Source organism: Pangasianodon hypophthalmus, chromosome 11, assembly GCF_027358585.1.
Source record: "Pangasianodon hypophthalmus isolate fPanHyp1 chromosome 11, fPanHyp1.pri, whole genome shotgun sequence".
NCBI lineage: Eukaryota > Metazoa > Chordata > Actinopteri > Siluriformes > Pangasiidae > Pangasianodon > Pangasianodon hypophthalmus.
This window is the reverse complement of record NC_069720.1, coordinates 4,505,360-4,518,663: the sequence shown is the minus strand read 5'-3', so window position 1 is coordinate 4,518,663 and position 13,304 is coordinate 4,505,360. Positions and strand designations below refer to the sequence as shown.

At 40.6% G+C, this 13,304-nt stretch overlaps 1 protein-coding gene across 1 annotated transcript; it reads right to left on the bottom strand.

Moving 5' to 3' along the window:
• Window positions 1-4,752: 4,752 nt before the first annotated feature.
• Window positions 4,753-11,989, bottom strand: ccnd1 (cyclin D1). The gene is made up of 5 exons (XM_026930325.3): window positions 11,449-11,989; window positions 9,846-10,061; window positions 9,298-9,457; window positions 7,604-7,752; window positions 4,753-7,509 (listed from the first exon to the last, which is right to left on the bottom strand). Exons 1-5 carry the CDS (start codon window positions 11,644-11,646, stop codon window positions 7,354-7,356), a joined length of 879 nt encoding a protein of 292 aa, XP_026786126.1. The 5' UTR covers window positions 11,647-11,989; the 3' UTR covers window positions 4,753-7,353.
• Between the last annotated feature and the right edge of the window lie 1,315 nt (window positions 11,990-13,304).

Genomic DNA, 13,304 nt, shown 5'->3' with positions numbered 1-13,304 from the left:
CTGGGTCTCTCAATGCCGTTTCACGGGTGGTCAGCAAAAGTCTGCTGACAGATAGCGTTCGACTGCAACAATGCCACGCTGGGGCCGGCGCAAGAGGGCAGGGGCCGGGCAACGCACTGCCGTTTTTTTGTTCTACTCTGCTGGCGCTTTGAGACGGAGGTGCAGCTCTGAATTCAGCCGGGTTGGCAGAGAATGAGAGGGTGGTGCTGGAAGTGGCAGCTGGTCTGCGCTCTGTGCAGCAGCAGGTGAACACGGGGCCCGATGGCGGCACCTTCAGAGCATTGACAGATAAAACCGCACTCTTCCCTAAAGGCCTCCAATCACAACACGGCAACGCTCTTTCCAGTGTGACCTGCCTTTGTGTGTGTGAAATATAGAGATTTATGTGACGGCCTTCTTTTTACAGATGTGCTTTAAGGTATTATAATTAAGGCATAGTGTGTGTGTACAGTAATTTTATAGAAATTGGGTTGTTTTTGTATTGAAATAATGGATGTTTGATTACACACTGAAAGCTGGACTTTTTCATTAGGATACTCACATTAATGATTATGTATGGATCTGTACTAGAACTTTCTGTGTGTCTGACTCATTCCGAATGCAGCACAGTAGAACATGAAGATGGGGAGGGGGGCTGGTGAACGAAGGCTAAAAGAAAGCTTGAGGAGCGATGTTTCTTTGGTTTCTTTCAGCTGGCCGAGCCGAGTGGCTGGGGCCAGCGAGAGGGAGCAAGGCCGAGCAAATGAAGGAGGACGCTGGAAGGTTTCAGAAAATGTTCAGGAATTTCAGGAGCAGGTGGCGAGTGGTGACATGAAAGGAAGACGTGACAAATGCAACCGGCGGGCACTCCAGAAAAAAAGGCCCCTGGTTGAATGGTGGCATAGTATCTCCCTTTTTTTTCCTCCTCGGTGCCTCATACCCCCCACCCTCGTGCGCACACACACACATGCACACACACATAGACAGACGCACAAGCTCCAATCTCAGCATTAAGCCACTCGCTTGCCTGCATAGTTCATGATGTGGATGATAAAATGTGTAATTCCTATTCACAGCACAGACCAGAAAGGTCCTGGCACTTAATTCGACAGATGTGTGAAAGTTGTTCTACTTCGCTTTATTTGCAACTTTTAATAGTTGCATGTTAACATATAGTTAAAGGAAAACTCCATCCTTGTAATACATTAAATAGACTAATATTGAAATATTTGTGATCTCTCTCTCAGGTTTCACTGTTTGCTCCTAAAAGCAAAAGAGCAACAGCTTCTTTTCTCACTCACCATTTTCCAGCTATATTCAATGTCATATTAATGAGAAATCCAACGTAGAAATGGTGGAGATGTTTGTGCGATTGTTGGGCTCAGAGTTAAAGAATGCAATGCAGTTAAATGACACAGTTGTAGTGCGTTACAGCAGAGAATCTGCTTGGCTAGTTAGCAACCTACAAGATGACAGGACCAATGGCATTGATGGTGGTATTAGCATTAGCATGAAAGTTGAAGCTTTGGAAGTTGATCTGTTTGAGCAGAGTTTACAGATAGAGGGGTGCGTCTTTTTGAGCTGAACACATTAAAAGACTAAAGTGCCGCTGCATCACTCTCTTTAGGTAGAGATGATTTAACTCAGAAGTGTGAAGTCTGAACTCATAATTGTCATTTTCGAGCTCAGCACATTTGAGCTACAAAGTGGGAAAAACACAGACGCCTCAATGAAAGTGTGTGTTCTGTTAGTAACAAGCTAGCCAGCTACCGTTAGTGATGATCATGATCTCAAAACAGCACACTGTATGGTCAGTGTTATAGACTTAACTGACTAATGCGTCTATATTGAATGATCAGGAGGATATCCTCCTGTGAACTCATTTAAAGTAGTCAAGTGATATTTTATTTACAGTTGATAGTGTGAGTGGCCATGTTGACATGATGTCACTTGCTGAACTTGGGGTTGAGGAGACTTTCCCGACTTAGTGAACAGCATTGTGGGTAATGTAGGAAACTTAACAGAAGTGAAAATAGACCAACATGTAGATGAAAAAAAAAAGCTCAAAATTTCATTGCAGAATAAATATTGGATGCTATTGAAGATCACATGTTAAATTACAAAGATTAATTCAGGGTGGATTGTTCATGTGACAGCTTGGTCAAACCACTTACTCTTTACAAGCTGTATTACATTTTCAAATTCCTATATGACCTATAAAGTAAACAACCATTAGACAATACACTATGATATCATTCAAGCTATTGCATTGTATAATTAGGAAGTGCACAGTGTGAGATTAAACTCTTTATTTATTATGTTAACTCACTATGCAGCAAATTTGGCACTGGCACAGAAACGTTCTTAAAAACCCCATAGGAAATCCTGCTTCATAAATTTCTCTAACAAATTTGACGTTTCAATCCAAGTCCATGGAAACCGCTAATCATCCTCCATCTATTGTTTGCTCTCTGGAATAGTTCTCAGATGGATCAGAGCAGAGCTGCTCAGAGATCACACGAGATCATGTTTTTTTTGTGTGTGTGTGACTGGCCTCCTCAGTGCAGGTAAACCACATCACTGAAGATGGATGCTTTGTTGTGACGGCTCGGGTTGAAGTTAAATTTACAGGCGCCAGGCTGGAAGCTGCACAGTCGCTCGTGCTCGTGCTGTGGAAGTCACACGTTCGGACTAGCCTTTCGCTACGCCTTTGCTAGAGTGTGGGAAGAAATGTTGCTCCCTCCTCCAAAAACCGCAAACACGAGGATGCCAAGTGCCAAAGACACAGCATTATCACAGACCTTAGTCAGTGAGGAGAGTGTGTGAAATAGTTAGAGTTGTTCTCCTATGATTTTTTTTCCAATAAATCAAGGACATGATCTAAACAAAGTCTGTATGACTGACTGTACCGTGACAAGACAAAGATCTGAGCTCCTCTCTATGCACATGTGTGGGATTTACTAACTTACTTATTCGTTTATGGATAGTCATCAAAAGCATTTTTCACAAGGTTCTGAGTAAGAGTGGACCTCTATAAGTACTTGGTCTAGTACTATAAGTACTTTATAAGTACTTGGACATCTATAGCGCTGCATTATATGTCCAAAATTGATTAGTAATATCTTAGAAAATATGAAAAGCTTGAATAGAATGGTGATTTCATTCAGCAGAGCACTGTTAAACCTGCAGTATTTTAAAAGGGTTGATTATTGAACTGTGATATATTGTCTAATGCTCATATTTGCTAGGTATATAAAACATAAATAGGCTATGAATGAACTCTTTCATTTCAATTAAAAAAAATCATTTTGTAATGCATAATACTGCACCGATAGAAAACAACCCTTCAAGTGTTCTTTGGAAAGTTTGGGGTTTTACTTTAACCCTTTTCTGTTAGGACGATAATGGTTCTATTTGTAACTTAATGATTATTTTAAAAACTATACAAATATTTAGACCACAGCGCTGTTGAATTCTCGAATCTAATTGGTCAGACGTTTGTTTAACATTTAGGAAAGGAGTCCCCATTGTCTGTGTTTTGTAACCATCAGAGGTAAAGTTGAAACTTTAGCTTTTCACCACAGGAAGGTCTTTGTACTTTCCGGTTTCTTGGTAACATCGCAAGCTGCGTTTTCTCTCATATTAACATCAAAAGAGAGGGAAAAAAACCAAAGTCTGATGATGGATTGACTAACACTTGTTTATCACTGCTGCAATGCAGTGTGATAGCAGATCGTGGATGTTCCGCGACATTAAATATAACTAATTATGGTTGAAAGCACCATGTATCTTTCACTGGCAAATTGCTGTGGTATAAGAGGAATAAAACTTTCAGGCCATGCTGTTATTGGAAAATAACCCACTTCAGGGAGGTAACAGTAACCCCACTGCGTCACCACCCTGCTGCTGATTATTTTTTTCCTATAACAGCACACCCCAAGTGTTTTATTTCCTATTTATGACTAGATAAACTATCCTCAATAAAATTCTACCCCAACAAGTATTAAAAGTACTTCTTGGCTGCTGTTAAAGACAGAAAACAGACAAGGTAAGACATTCAGTTTTGAAGCTCAACTTTAATTCTAGCTAACAATGTCTAGAACGGGTCTGCAAATAAAGATTGTGCATTTCGGACCAGCAAAGAAAAAAAAAAAAAACACATGAAGTGACATTTTATTTCTGGGTCATCACCACATTTACTAGAGTGTTCCTTGATTAACACCATTCAAGACTAAAAAGACTAAAAAGAGCAACTGCTCTCATTTACAAGACACAAAGCCAAGCTTTTTAGGGTTTGGGGAAGGGAGGATGCAATGACTTCTCTGACGTTGTCTCAGTCAATCTCTCTCCTTTGCACATTCAAAGAAAAACTGGGGTGAAAACCTCCACACCAGCTTGTCTTTTCTTTTACATTTATTTATTTATTTAAAAACCTATATGTCTTGGCTTGCGAAACGCGCAGCTCATCAGACTTTTTGTCTTGAGGTAACAAGCATTCCTGATACTGTACAGAGGATAATGTGTGGTTTTGTCCCCCTGGGTCCTGGGTTAGCCAGTAGCTCACCCTACAACTCCAAGCTGCACCTCTTTATATAAAAGTACTATCTCCAGTCACAATGTAGAACACATAGCAGCACCATATCTATGGCTAAAAGGGAACGGGACTGGGAAAGGGGGAAAAGGATCAACTCTTGATATTTTAAAATAAAAGAATTTTACAATTTTGGAAACATCCCATGAATGCAATATGAAAAAGGAAAGAACTACTGCTGGTTGCATCTACATGCCATTTATTGTGATATTGACACATGTGATGTTAACATGCCAAGCTTCCTGTGTTCAAAGCAACATATCCAGCTTCTGACATGGGATCCATGTTAAATTACTACAATACTATGGCTTTGTAAAATTCACAAATTCATATCTGCTTTCAATTTGAACAAAAGCTTCATAAATACATTTAGACCAGGCCACAAAGGGGCCTAAAGGCAGGGGCATAAAAGTCTCTTTTAATGAAACAGTTAAAAACTCATATGAGTTATATAATCAAGCTGTTTATGGCACCAATTTCATTTAATGCTTTTCTTTAGCTTTAATGCTAAATTTTTATTTATTTATTTATTTTTGCTCATATCAGGACCCAGAAGGAGAATGTAATGTATAATGGGTGTCCAATTACCAGACCAGCAGACACTGAATAATGAAGTAAAACAAAAGACAGAACTGAGGAAAAAAAAAAAATCATCATTACTAAATCATGACTGGTTGAGGTATTGTGGGTAAAACAGGAACATTTGTCTATTTTTTTCTTTTTTTCCTCTTTTTTGGAATAGCGCAGAAATCACATTAATAAAAACTGATCACATAAAAAACTACCAAAAGAAACAGATGTCAATATCATAATTTTCTATGAGAAAATTAAAAACCTATGGCAGTATATTGACATTATACATAGACAAAACCAAAAATAGCAGCAAAACAAGACAAGAGAACAAAGCATGTCTTTTCCTTTTTTTTTTCTTTTTTGTTTTTTTTTTTTTTTTCATTCAAAGTTTCATACTTGCCGGAAATCCCACCATAGCAGCTAAATATGAGGAGTGTGTGCTCCCGTGTTCTCTTCTTTTCTCATTGTACAAACACCTTAGTTTAGTTCTGCAGTTACTTTCTGATGTCCAGGCGTCACCCCTTTTAACGTCTCACTCTGCCACCTCTAACGTCCCCCTTCGTCCCTGTTTTCTCCTCCACCGAAAGTTGAGAAAAGACATTACATCTTGGGGTTTGTGCAAAATCTTCTAGAGGCCACAGCACTTTGTTTTCTCTTGTAATTCTGTTTTTTTTTTTTGTTTGTTTGTTTCTCATCCAGAGTTTGTCAGCTCTGAACAATAACTATGGGGCTTCTCCATTTCACACAAGGTAGCAAACAGTCGTGCATTGAGCACACTTCAAAATTCAGGCATCCTGTTGTTGCATTCCATACTGGCCTTATACGAGGGGGAATAGAACAAAATAAATAGTTCTCAATCTTTGATATAGCTTTTTTTTTTTTTTTTTTTTTTTTTAACTTTAGTGTTTTAAATGCATCAATGCACCTGGAACTGAACGGTGGCAGGCTTGAGAGCACCTCAACGTTCTCCAGCATCCATCTCAGCCAGTCGGATAGTGGCGGTTGCTGTAATGCTCCTCTACTATTCTGAGAATCCATTTCTTTTCCAACTCTCCGTTTCTCTCTCTCTCTCTAAACTATAACACCATAAAGAGACCTGCTCCATGCTGCAGACAGGAAATAAACCTGTCGTCAAATCCTACTCCATTCCAAGTTTTTTTTTTTTCAGTTTTGTTTTACAAATGTGGATTTTTTTTTCATAAGTCAGCCTTACAAGACGAACTGAAAGTGCTTTTTTTTTTTTAAATGGAATGGTTTTAGATTATAATACATAAATCTAAACAGAAAGTAGACTGTGGATTGCACTGCGAATGTAACATAGGAAGCGGGTAGGAGAGAAGCTTATTGTGTCACAACCAGTGATGGCATTGGCAGTGAGGACAATCAAAAAAAAAAAAAAAAAAAACAAAGAAATGGGGGAAAATGGAAATGGTTCTGTCTGGTGTTAAGTTAAAGCCTTAGCTTTGGCAATCCACAGGCCTCTAAATCATAACATAGAATAACACATGCTTAACAAAATATACTAGGGTTACACAAGCCATTTTGAAAGAAAAAGAAACATGTTAGGGATTTTAAAAGTCTAGACAATAGAATAAAGTGACTAAACGCATAAGCAAGCGGGGATACATACACATGCCTAGACTGCAAAAAAAAAAAAAAAAAAAAAAAAGAAATGGCTGGGGTGACTGTTAGCATGTGTGACATAGCTAAAAGAAAGAGATAAAATGAAACAAAAATAATGCCTCTTCTCTTTCAAATAATGGTTATTGATACACTTGAAATAAAATTACCAACCTATTTCCTTGTCTGTACATTAGACAAGTACCAACTACATAAATAATATATGCAGCTGTTGCAATTTAAAAAATCCTAGATTAACTATACATTTTTTGTCTTTTTTTGACTCAAGTTATGTGAAGAGGGTTCGAAAAAGAGAGAAATAAGCAATGTGGAAGGGATGATCAAGGTTTTTATCCTTCCCTTGTCCTCTTCTGGTGGTCCTGGCCAGCAACAGCCCAATCGTGAAGGCACTGGGGGTGCCACTGAGGGGTCAACAGCGAGGGCACTCTGAGGGACTGATTAGGATTGGTCGAGGTGTCTGTGTGGGCTCTGGTGGTGCGGGGGCTGTGTGCCCTCTAGTCCCATGAAGCCTATGGTCAAAGCCCATTACCCCAATGAAAAAACAAGACTCTAGACGAAGGCCGGCACCTTCAGATGTTAATGTCCCTGACGTCTGTTGGAGTGCAGGAGAGATCCACGTCCTCCTCCACGCGTTTGCTTTCTGTGGAATTGCTTTGCTGCTGCGCCTGCCTCAGACTGGACTCCAGCAGAGATTCGATCTGCTCCTGGCACGATCGAAGACAGTCCTGTGGAAGGAACCAGAAACATTTAGTATCAATTTGAAACTTGGTACTGAGACAAGTTGTTTGGAAAAAAGCAATGTGGAAGTGTGGAACTTACTGGGTCACTCCTGATAACTTGGGACAGGTAGTTGGTGAGGTTCTGGGAGGATAAAGAACTGTCGGCACCCTTCAAGTAGAGTCCCTGCACAGCCGCGGCAACACTTCCTGCCGCGATCATCGAGGGGGGGCTTGCGATGAAGTTGACATCTGCAGATCACAGAAATGGTGCCATTTTGTTAAGAATCAACCAGGCTGAGCATTCGATTCAAACATGTGATGAGAATCGAGAGGGAACAATGCAAAACCCACTAAAACTAGCCATCTAAAAGAGGAAACCCGCAGTTGGGGGATGTTTCTGGGAGGGCTCATAATGGAGCATAGCATGACTAAATCACAATGAAGGCGGTCGTGGCAGGGCAGGGGACAGTCCGTGACATTTTGAGGTGACACCAGACTGCGACTCCGGGCATTTAGGGGTTTTTGGGGGGTGGGAAACTTTGCTGTAGGTCCTAGGGTAGTACCCCCCACCCCTACTCTAACTCTGTTACCACCAAACAGAAACTCTCCAGTAAAACAAAGCCATAACATACACACAAATATATCTTTAGTGCAACACACCCAGAGCATATAGACCTTTATATCCAAGTTCAGTTATGTTCCCAAGAAAATGACTTCCTTTCTACATAATGTGAGTGCTTGCACAGTGGTAACTCGTCTTCCCACACTGCCTGCATGAGAGGGAAGACATTATAAATCAAAGTAGGGACTTTTCCCCTCTCTCTCCCTCTCTCACTCACTCACTATGGGTTCTGCCCACACATGGAGCGCGCAGCAGCGCAACACAACGGCCCCTCTCATAGGTAGCAGTCTACCATTGCTAACCCAGCGACGAGAGGGCAACTGTTAAGACAAATTGAACATAAAGGCACGGGAGCCGTCACCGAAATCTATTCATGACCATGGCTAGCCCCCTTCCTCACTACCCACCCAAGCACAATCTTCCTGGCTGCTATCCCAGGCCACTTCCCAAAAGAAATTGAGGTCATAAACATAAAAGTTGTGTGAGCTGCAGTGATACCCACCATGTCAAAAGAAGGACAAAGAAAGAATGAAAGGGCTAAAGCAGAGAGATTCCTTCCTGAGACACTAAAGGCTACTTCAGACAGACGATAAACTGACCATGAGCTGAATGCAATAGGTTACATAACAATAGAGACTGATGGGGTTCCACATGTCACAAACCAAAAAAAGGATCTTTTGGGGGAAGAGTTACACCCTTACGCAAAAAGCAGATGCATGCTCCATTCGCTTATACGAAATAACTCAGCTCCACAGCACGTTGTATATCTCCTGCATTTCACAGAGAAGTACCAGATAGCTTCCTCTTTTTTTTTTTTTTTTTTTGTCAAATGTTCAGAGACTGTGCATTAGCAGGCTGCTGCTGGGAAGCTCTTGGGCCTCTGCAGAGGCATGGTGCAGACACAGCAATCACCACAAAAGGAAACAGACTTCCTCTCACTCTGAGACACTCAGGTCAGTTTATAATACCTCTGCACGAGGAATTAGGGCAGTTCTTTCCACCCCAATAAAAAACGCATTCTGATTGCAAATTGAAAAAGGAAAACAGAAGTGATGTCTCTAAACGCTCCATTTAAATCCTTTCAAGTGTTTCGCAACAAAGAATAATCTTGCATGTCACTTCAAAACACCACAAATCTACACAGATCAAAACGAAGGTATAAAGGTGCATACCTGTTGCACAGAGAGCCACAAACGTCTGTGCGTGTTTGCGCAGGATCTGCTTGGCGCTCTGATGAATGGGCAGTTTGGTGAGAAAATGTTCAATGAAGTCGTGTGGTGTCACCGAGGCTAGATCCCACTTCAGCTTATTCAGTACAAGCAGCTCCATTTGCTGTGAGGAAGACATGGAAGTGCATGGATTGACATAAAGGGCCTCAAAAGTTTCTAGAGAAGTACTTTTTTTTGTTCATAAAGCATTCTATCATATGGCCTCTAGATGGTGTCCTTCCTCAAATGGCCTTATCTGCTCCTGACTCAAGCTACTCAATTTAGGGCCAATTACAAAATACAAGGATTTGATGGCTGATCTGGAGATAGTTTCAAAGAAAAATGTTGTGCACCAAAATGAAGAAAGACTCAGGTCTGCATGCATTGTGTAACTTGTCCTTCTTGCAAACTAAGGCAATACAGGAACAACCTGCACAAAATGAATGCATCGAAGGATCCAAACTGATGGGTGACAGAATCACCTAATTAACAAGACATTAAGAGGTAATTACCAATAGTTCGCAGGGGCGGATGGAGTTGTCTGTGTATATGCAAAGCTTCTCAGCTGTTAATGGCACGGTTTCCTTCATTTTGGAGGCCAAGAACATGCAGGCGGCTCCCAGCAGCTGCAGTCGCGTCTTTTTAGTGTGTTCAACAGACAGAAACCTGTCCAAGTAGTTCATGGCCAAAGGGAAAACCTCCTCTTCACATTTCTGTTCTTCGCACACCTGGTAAGAAACGTATATGAGAATACAGCGCTTGGAGCACAAGCAAGAACAGACAGTCTAACAGCTAAAGAAAAAAAAAGAAAATGTGCTTTTTTCAGTAGCAAAAAACTCGAAATATCTCATTATCAAAAACTTTTTTTTTTTTTTTTTTTTTTGCTTTTGGCCTAAATTGAAAAATCGAGTTATGGCACCAGGTTTGTTTTGCATTTGATGTGAAGCAGTCTCTGCTTGTTAAAGAAAACGCATTCAGATGATTGATTATCAAATGAAATATAGTGTAAAGTATTTAATCAATCGATGGATTTGTTCATAAGGCTTTAGGCTGATAGTACACTAGTTGAAGTTAGCAGTAGATGCTAGTGGTCGTTGCTTCCTAATACACAAAGGTGGCGTCCGGCGCCAGAAAGCAATTTCTAGTTCGTCATCTTTTCAAAAAACATTTAAAAATATAATAAAATTGTTTCGACGCTTCTACGTTACATGGAAATGTTCCGCCACGTATATTCTATCGGTCCCAACTAAAATCTGTTGAATTTGATAACGAAAAGCGAGTGAAATTAATTTAATTTCGCAGGGTGTCCGCAATGATGCGGAGCATGCCGCATTTACACTCCGCACACATTTCAAAAATTAATATAAATTATTCTAGTGGACAAAATCGCACATAAAGCACATGTAAATCCAAGATAACCGATGAGGATCATAATCCGAATATTTATATCACGATTTTATCGTCGGAAACGAAGTAAATATCTTATTTATACTCCGACCTTCAGGGACGTTGTGCATGAGGCATGGCGAAATGAAACAAAAGTTTTAGCGTATAAATATAAAGTCTACTTCCAGGAACCGACACTAACTTATACATATGACTTAAAGGTCTGAGGTTGAACAACAATATGTGAGAAATGTCAATGTTTAGGCGTTTTCTGAATTTTTAAGATATTAAAACAACTTCTCCACACCACAGCAAAGATGGCGCATAATGGGCTACTGGCACGAGTGGGATTGCATACGTGTACATTGATATTAAATTGAAATAAATTCGAGTAAAATACATTTCACCTTACTTTGGTTTCAGACGAAACGAACCATGCAGAGTTTAAAGAATTCTACACAATTCAGTGGTGATGTTTAAGGGGAAACGACATCAATCCCCTGAAGTGTGGGGAATATTACTTTCGTAAAAAAAAACCCCCAAAACATGTCATTCAGCAATGATTGCAGCGTTTAAACAGCAAAAGAGGAAGATGATTAGAGATAGAAAGATGAGAAAATATTCCTGTTACTAATGGGCCTGCATTTGGAGATCGGGTCCAAAGAGCATAAGGGACAATCATCTTGAGACAAAGTTGTGTAATGTTAACAAATGTCGGGTTCTACAAACCTCTAGCATCCATGTGGCGACGATTTTCCTCATTTTGGGTACAATTTCTTTCTGCACGCATTTGAAATAATTGGGCGAGGGGAGATAGTTTTCCTCCGCTTTGAGCATTGTCTGTAAAACTCGATCATTCAACAAGTTGGCGTCGTGGTAAGCTCTTCTTATGGTATCCACCTCGCAGCAGAACAGCTGGTGCTCCATGGCTTCGGCGCTGACTTTGGCACGGAGGAAGAAAAAAGTTGAGGAGAGAAAAATGTCTTCTTTTTTCGGCAAGGACGGAGGTTTGTGCTGATGCCGCTCTCGCCGTCTGTGCTGCTCGCAAGCCACTGAACAAGTCTCGCGCCGCGTTCCGCCTGACAAAACTCCCTTTCTGTGCGATGCAGCCTGTGACGTGCACTGTTGTTAAGGGAAGATCAAAGCGACAGCAGCGGCCTGTGTGTGTGTGAGTGTGTGTGTGTGTGTGTGTGAGTGTGTGAGTGAGTAAGAGAGAGAGAGAGAGGGGGAGAGAGAGGTAGAAAGAGAAAGAGAGAGAGAGAGAGAGAGAGAGAGAGAGAGTGGCTGTCTGCTTGAGCGTAGAAAAGATAATTCTTAAATGACTTTTTTGCGGCCCTTCCTATTGCTTCCAGTCTGGAAATGGGAGGTCCTTTTACCCCGGGTGGCGAACGGCTATGGGGGTGAAAAACGGGGGCAGGCAACAGAGGAGGAGCGAGGGGGCTTTTTCCTAAATGATGGGGGTAAAAAGCCTGTTTAGTGGTGTGAACATGTGCATTGGTGAAAAAAGTGGTAGGGGGCGGTATAACAGACTAAATGTGTATAATCGTCCCCTGTCTCATTAAGCGACACACTGCTCACTAACTCATGGGAGCCAAGTTTCATTTAAGTCAAGTTTCTGCTGCACAACTTTCAACCACCTTTAAATAACCTTTAAAGGTTCAGTAACCTTTAAAAAAAACATTTCACACCCTAAGTAGTATTTCTAAACCCACTCTGGTGCATCATTTAACCAGAAAAATAAGTTTTAAAACTCAGGAATCCTTTGTCCCACACCAAGAAAGAGGAGGAAACAGAAATGAGCCTAAACCAATGAGGGGAAAGTTCAGTTGCCAGGCAGAACTGCGCCTCGCTTTACTCTGCAGCAATGACAAAACCTTCTCACATTAACTCCAACCATCATTTCATCACGTGCACTTTAAAACCAACAGTTAGCACAAACGCCTGTTGTTAGCAGCCATAACTTATCACCACCTCACATATGAAAGCTCATAGCATAGCATAGCAGAAGGCCTATAGGACTACAGCCTGCAATGTTTCCAAGCAGATTAAATACTTCTCTACTTTCTACTTCCCAAAACTTCATGAAATTATCTTCTTTTAAACGATTAGCATGACATTTTGCTAAGAAACGACGCGAGTTAAAACTTGTCTGGTGGTAATAGTTTTGCTCAAATAGGGGCGCTCTCACTTTAAAGACCTCACTGCTGTCGCTTCAGGATGAATCGGAGCCTTTCAAATTCCTCACATTCCTGTCACTGCACTTTCACGTACCGTATAACACCTAATATACACCAACCCCCCAAAAAAGTTACCTGTTGCTTTATACAGTGACATCTCTTTCTAATTATAACCAAAACTTGACTCAGGACATCTGAACTAACCTAAAGTACAGCAAATTACTTTTTAAATGGTAAAATATCCATATCAACATCCATCACATAAAATAAGAGATGGAAATGTTTTTTTTTTTTTTTTTTTAATATTAATATTGACTTGAATCAGTGTACCAACAGTTTGCTACTCTCTTGCTTCAATCAAAAAGTGACACAAATGCAATCTGGTGCTTTTAAACCTTATTCTGTCAT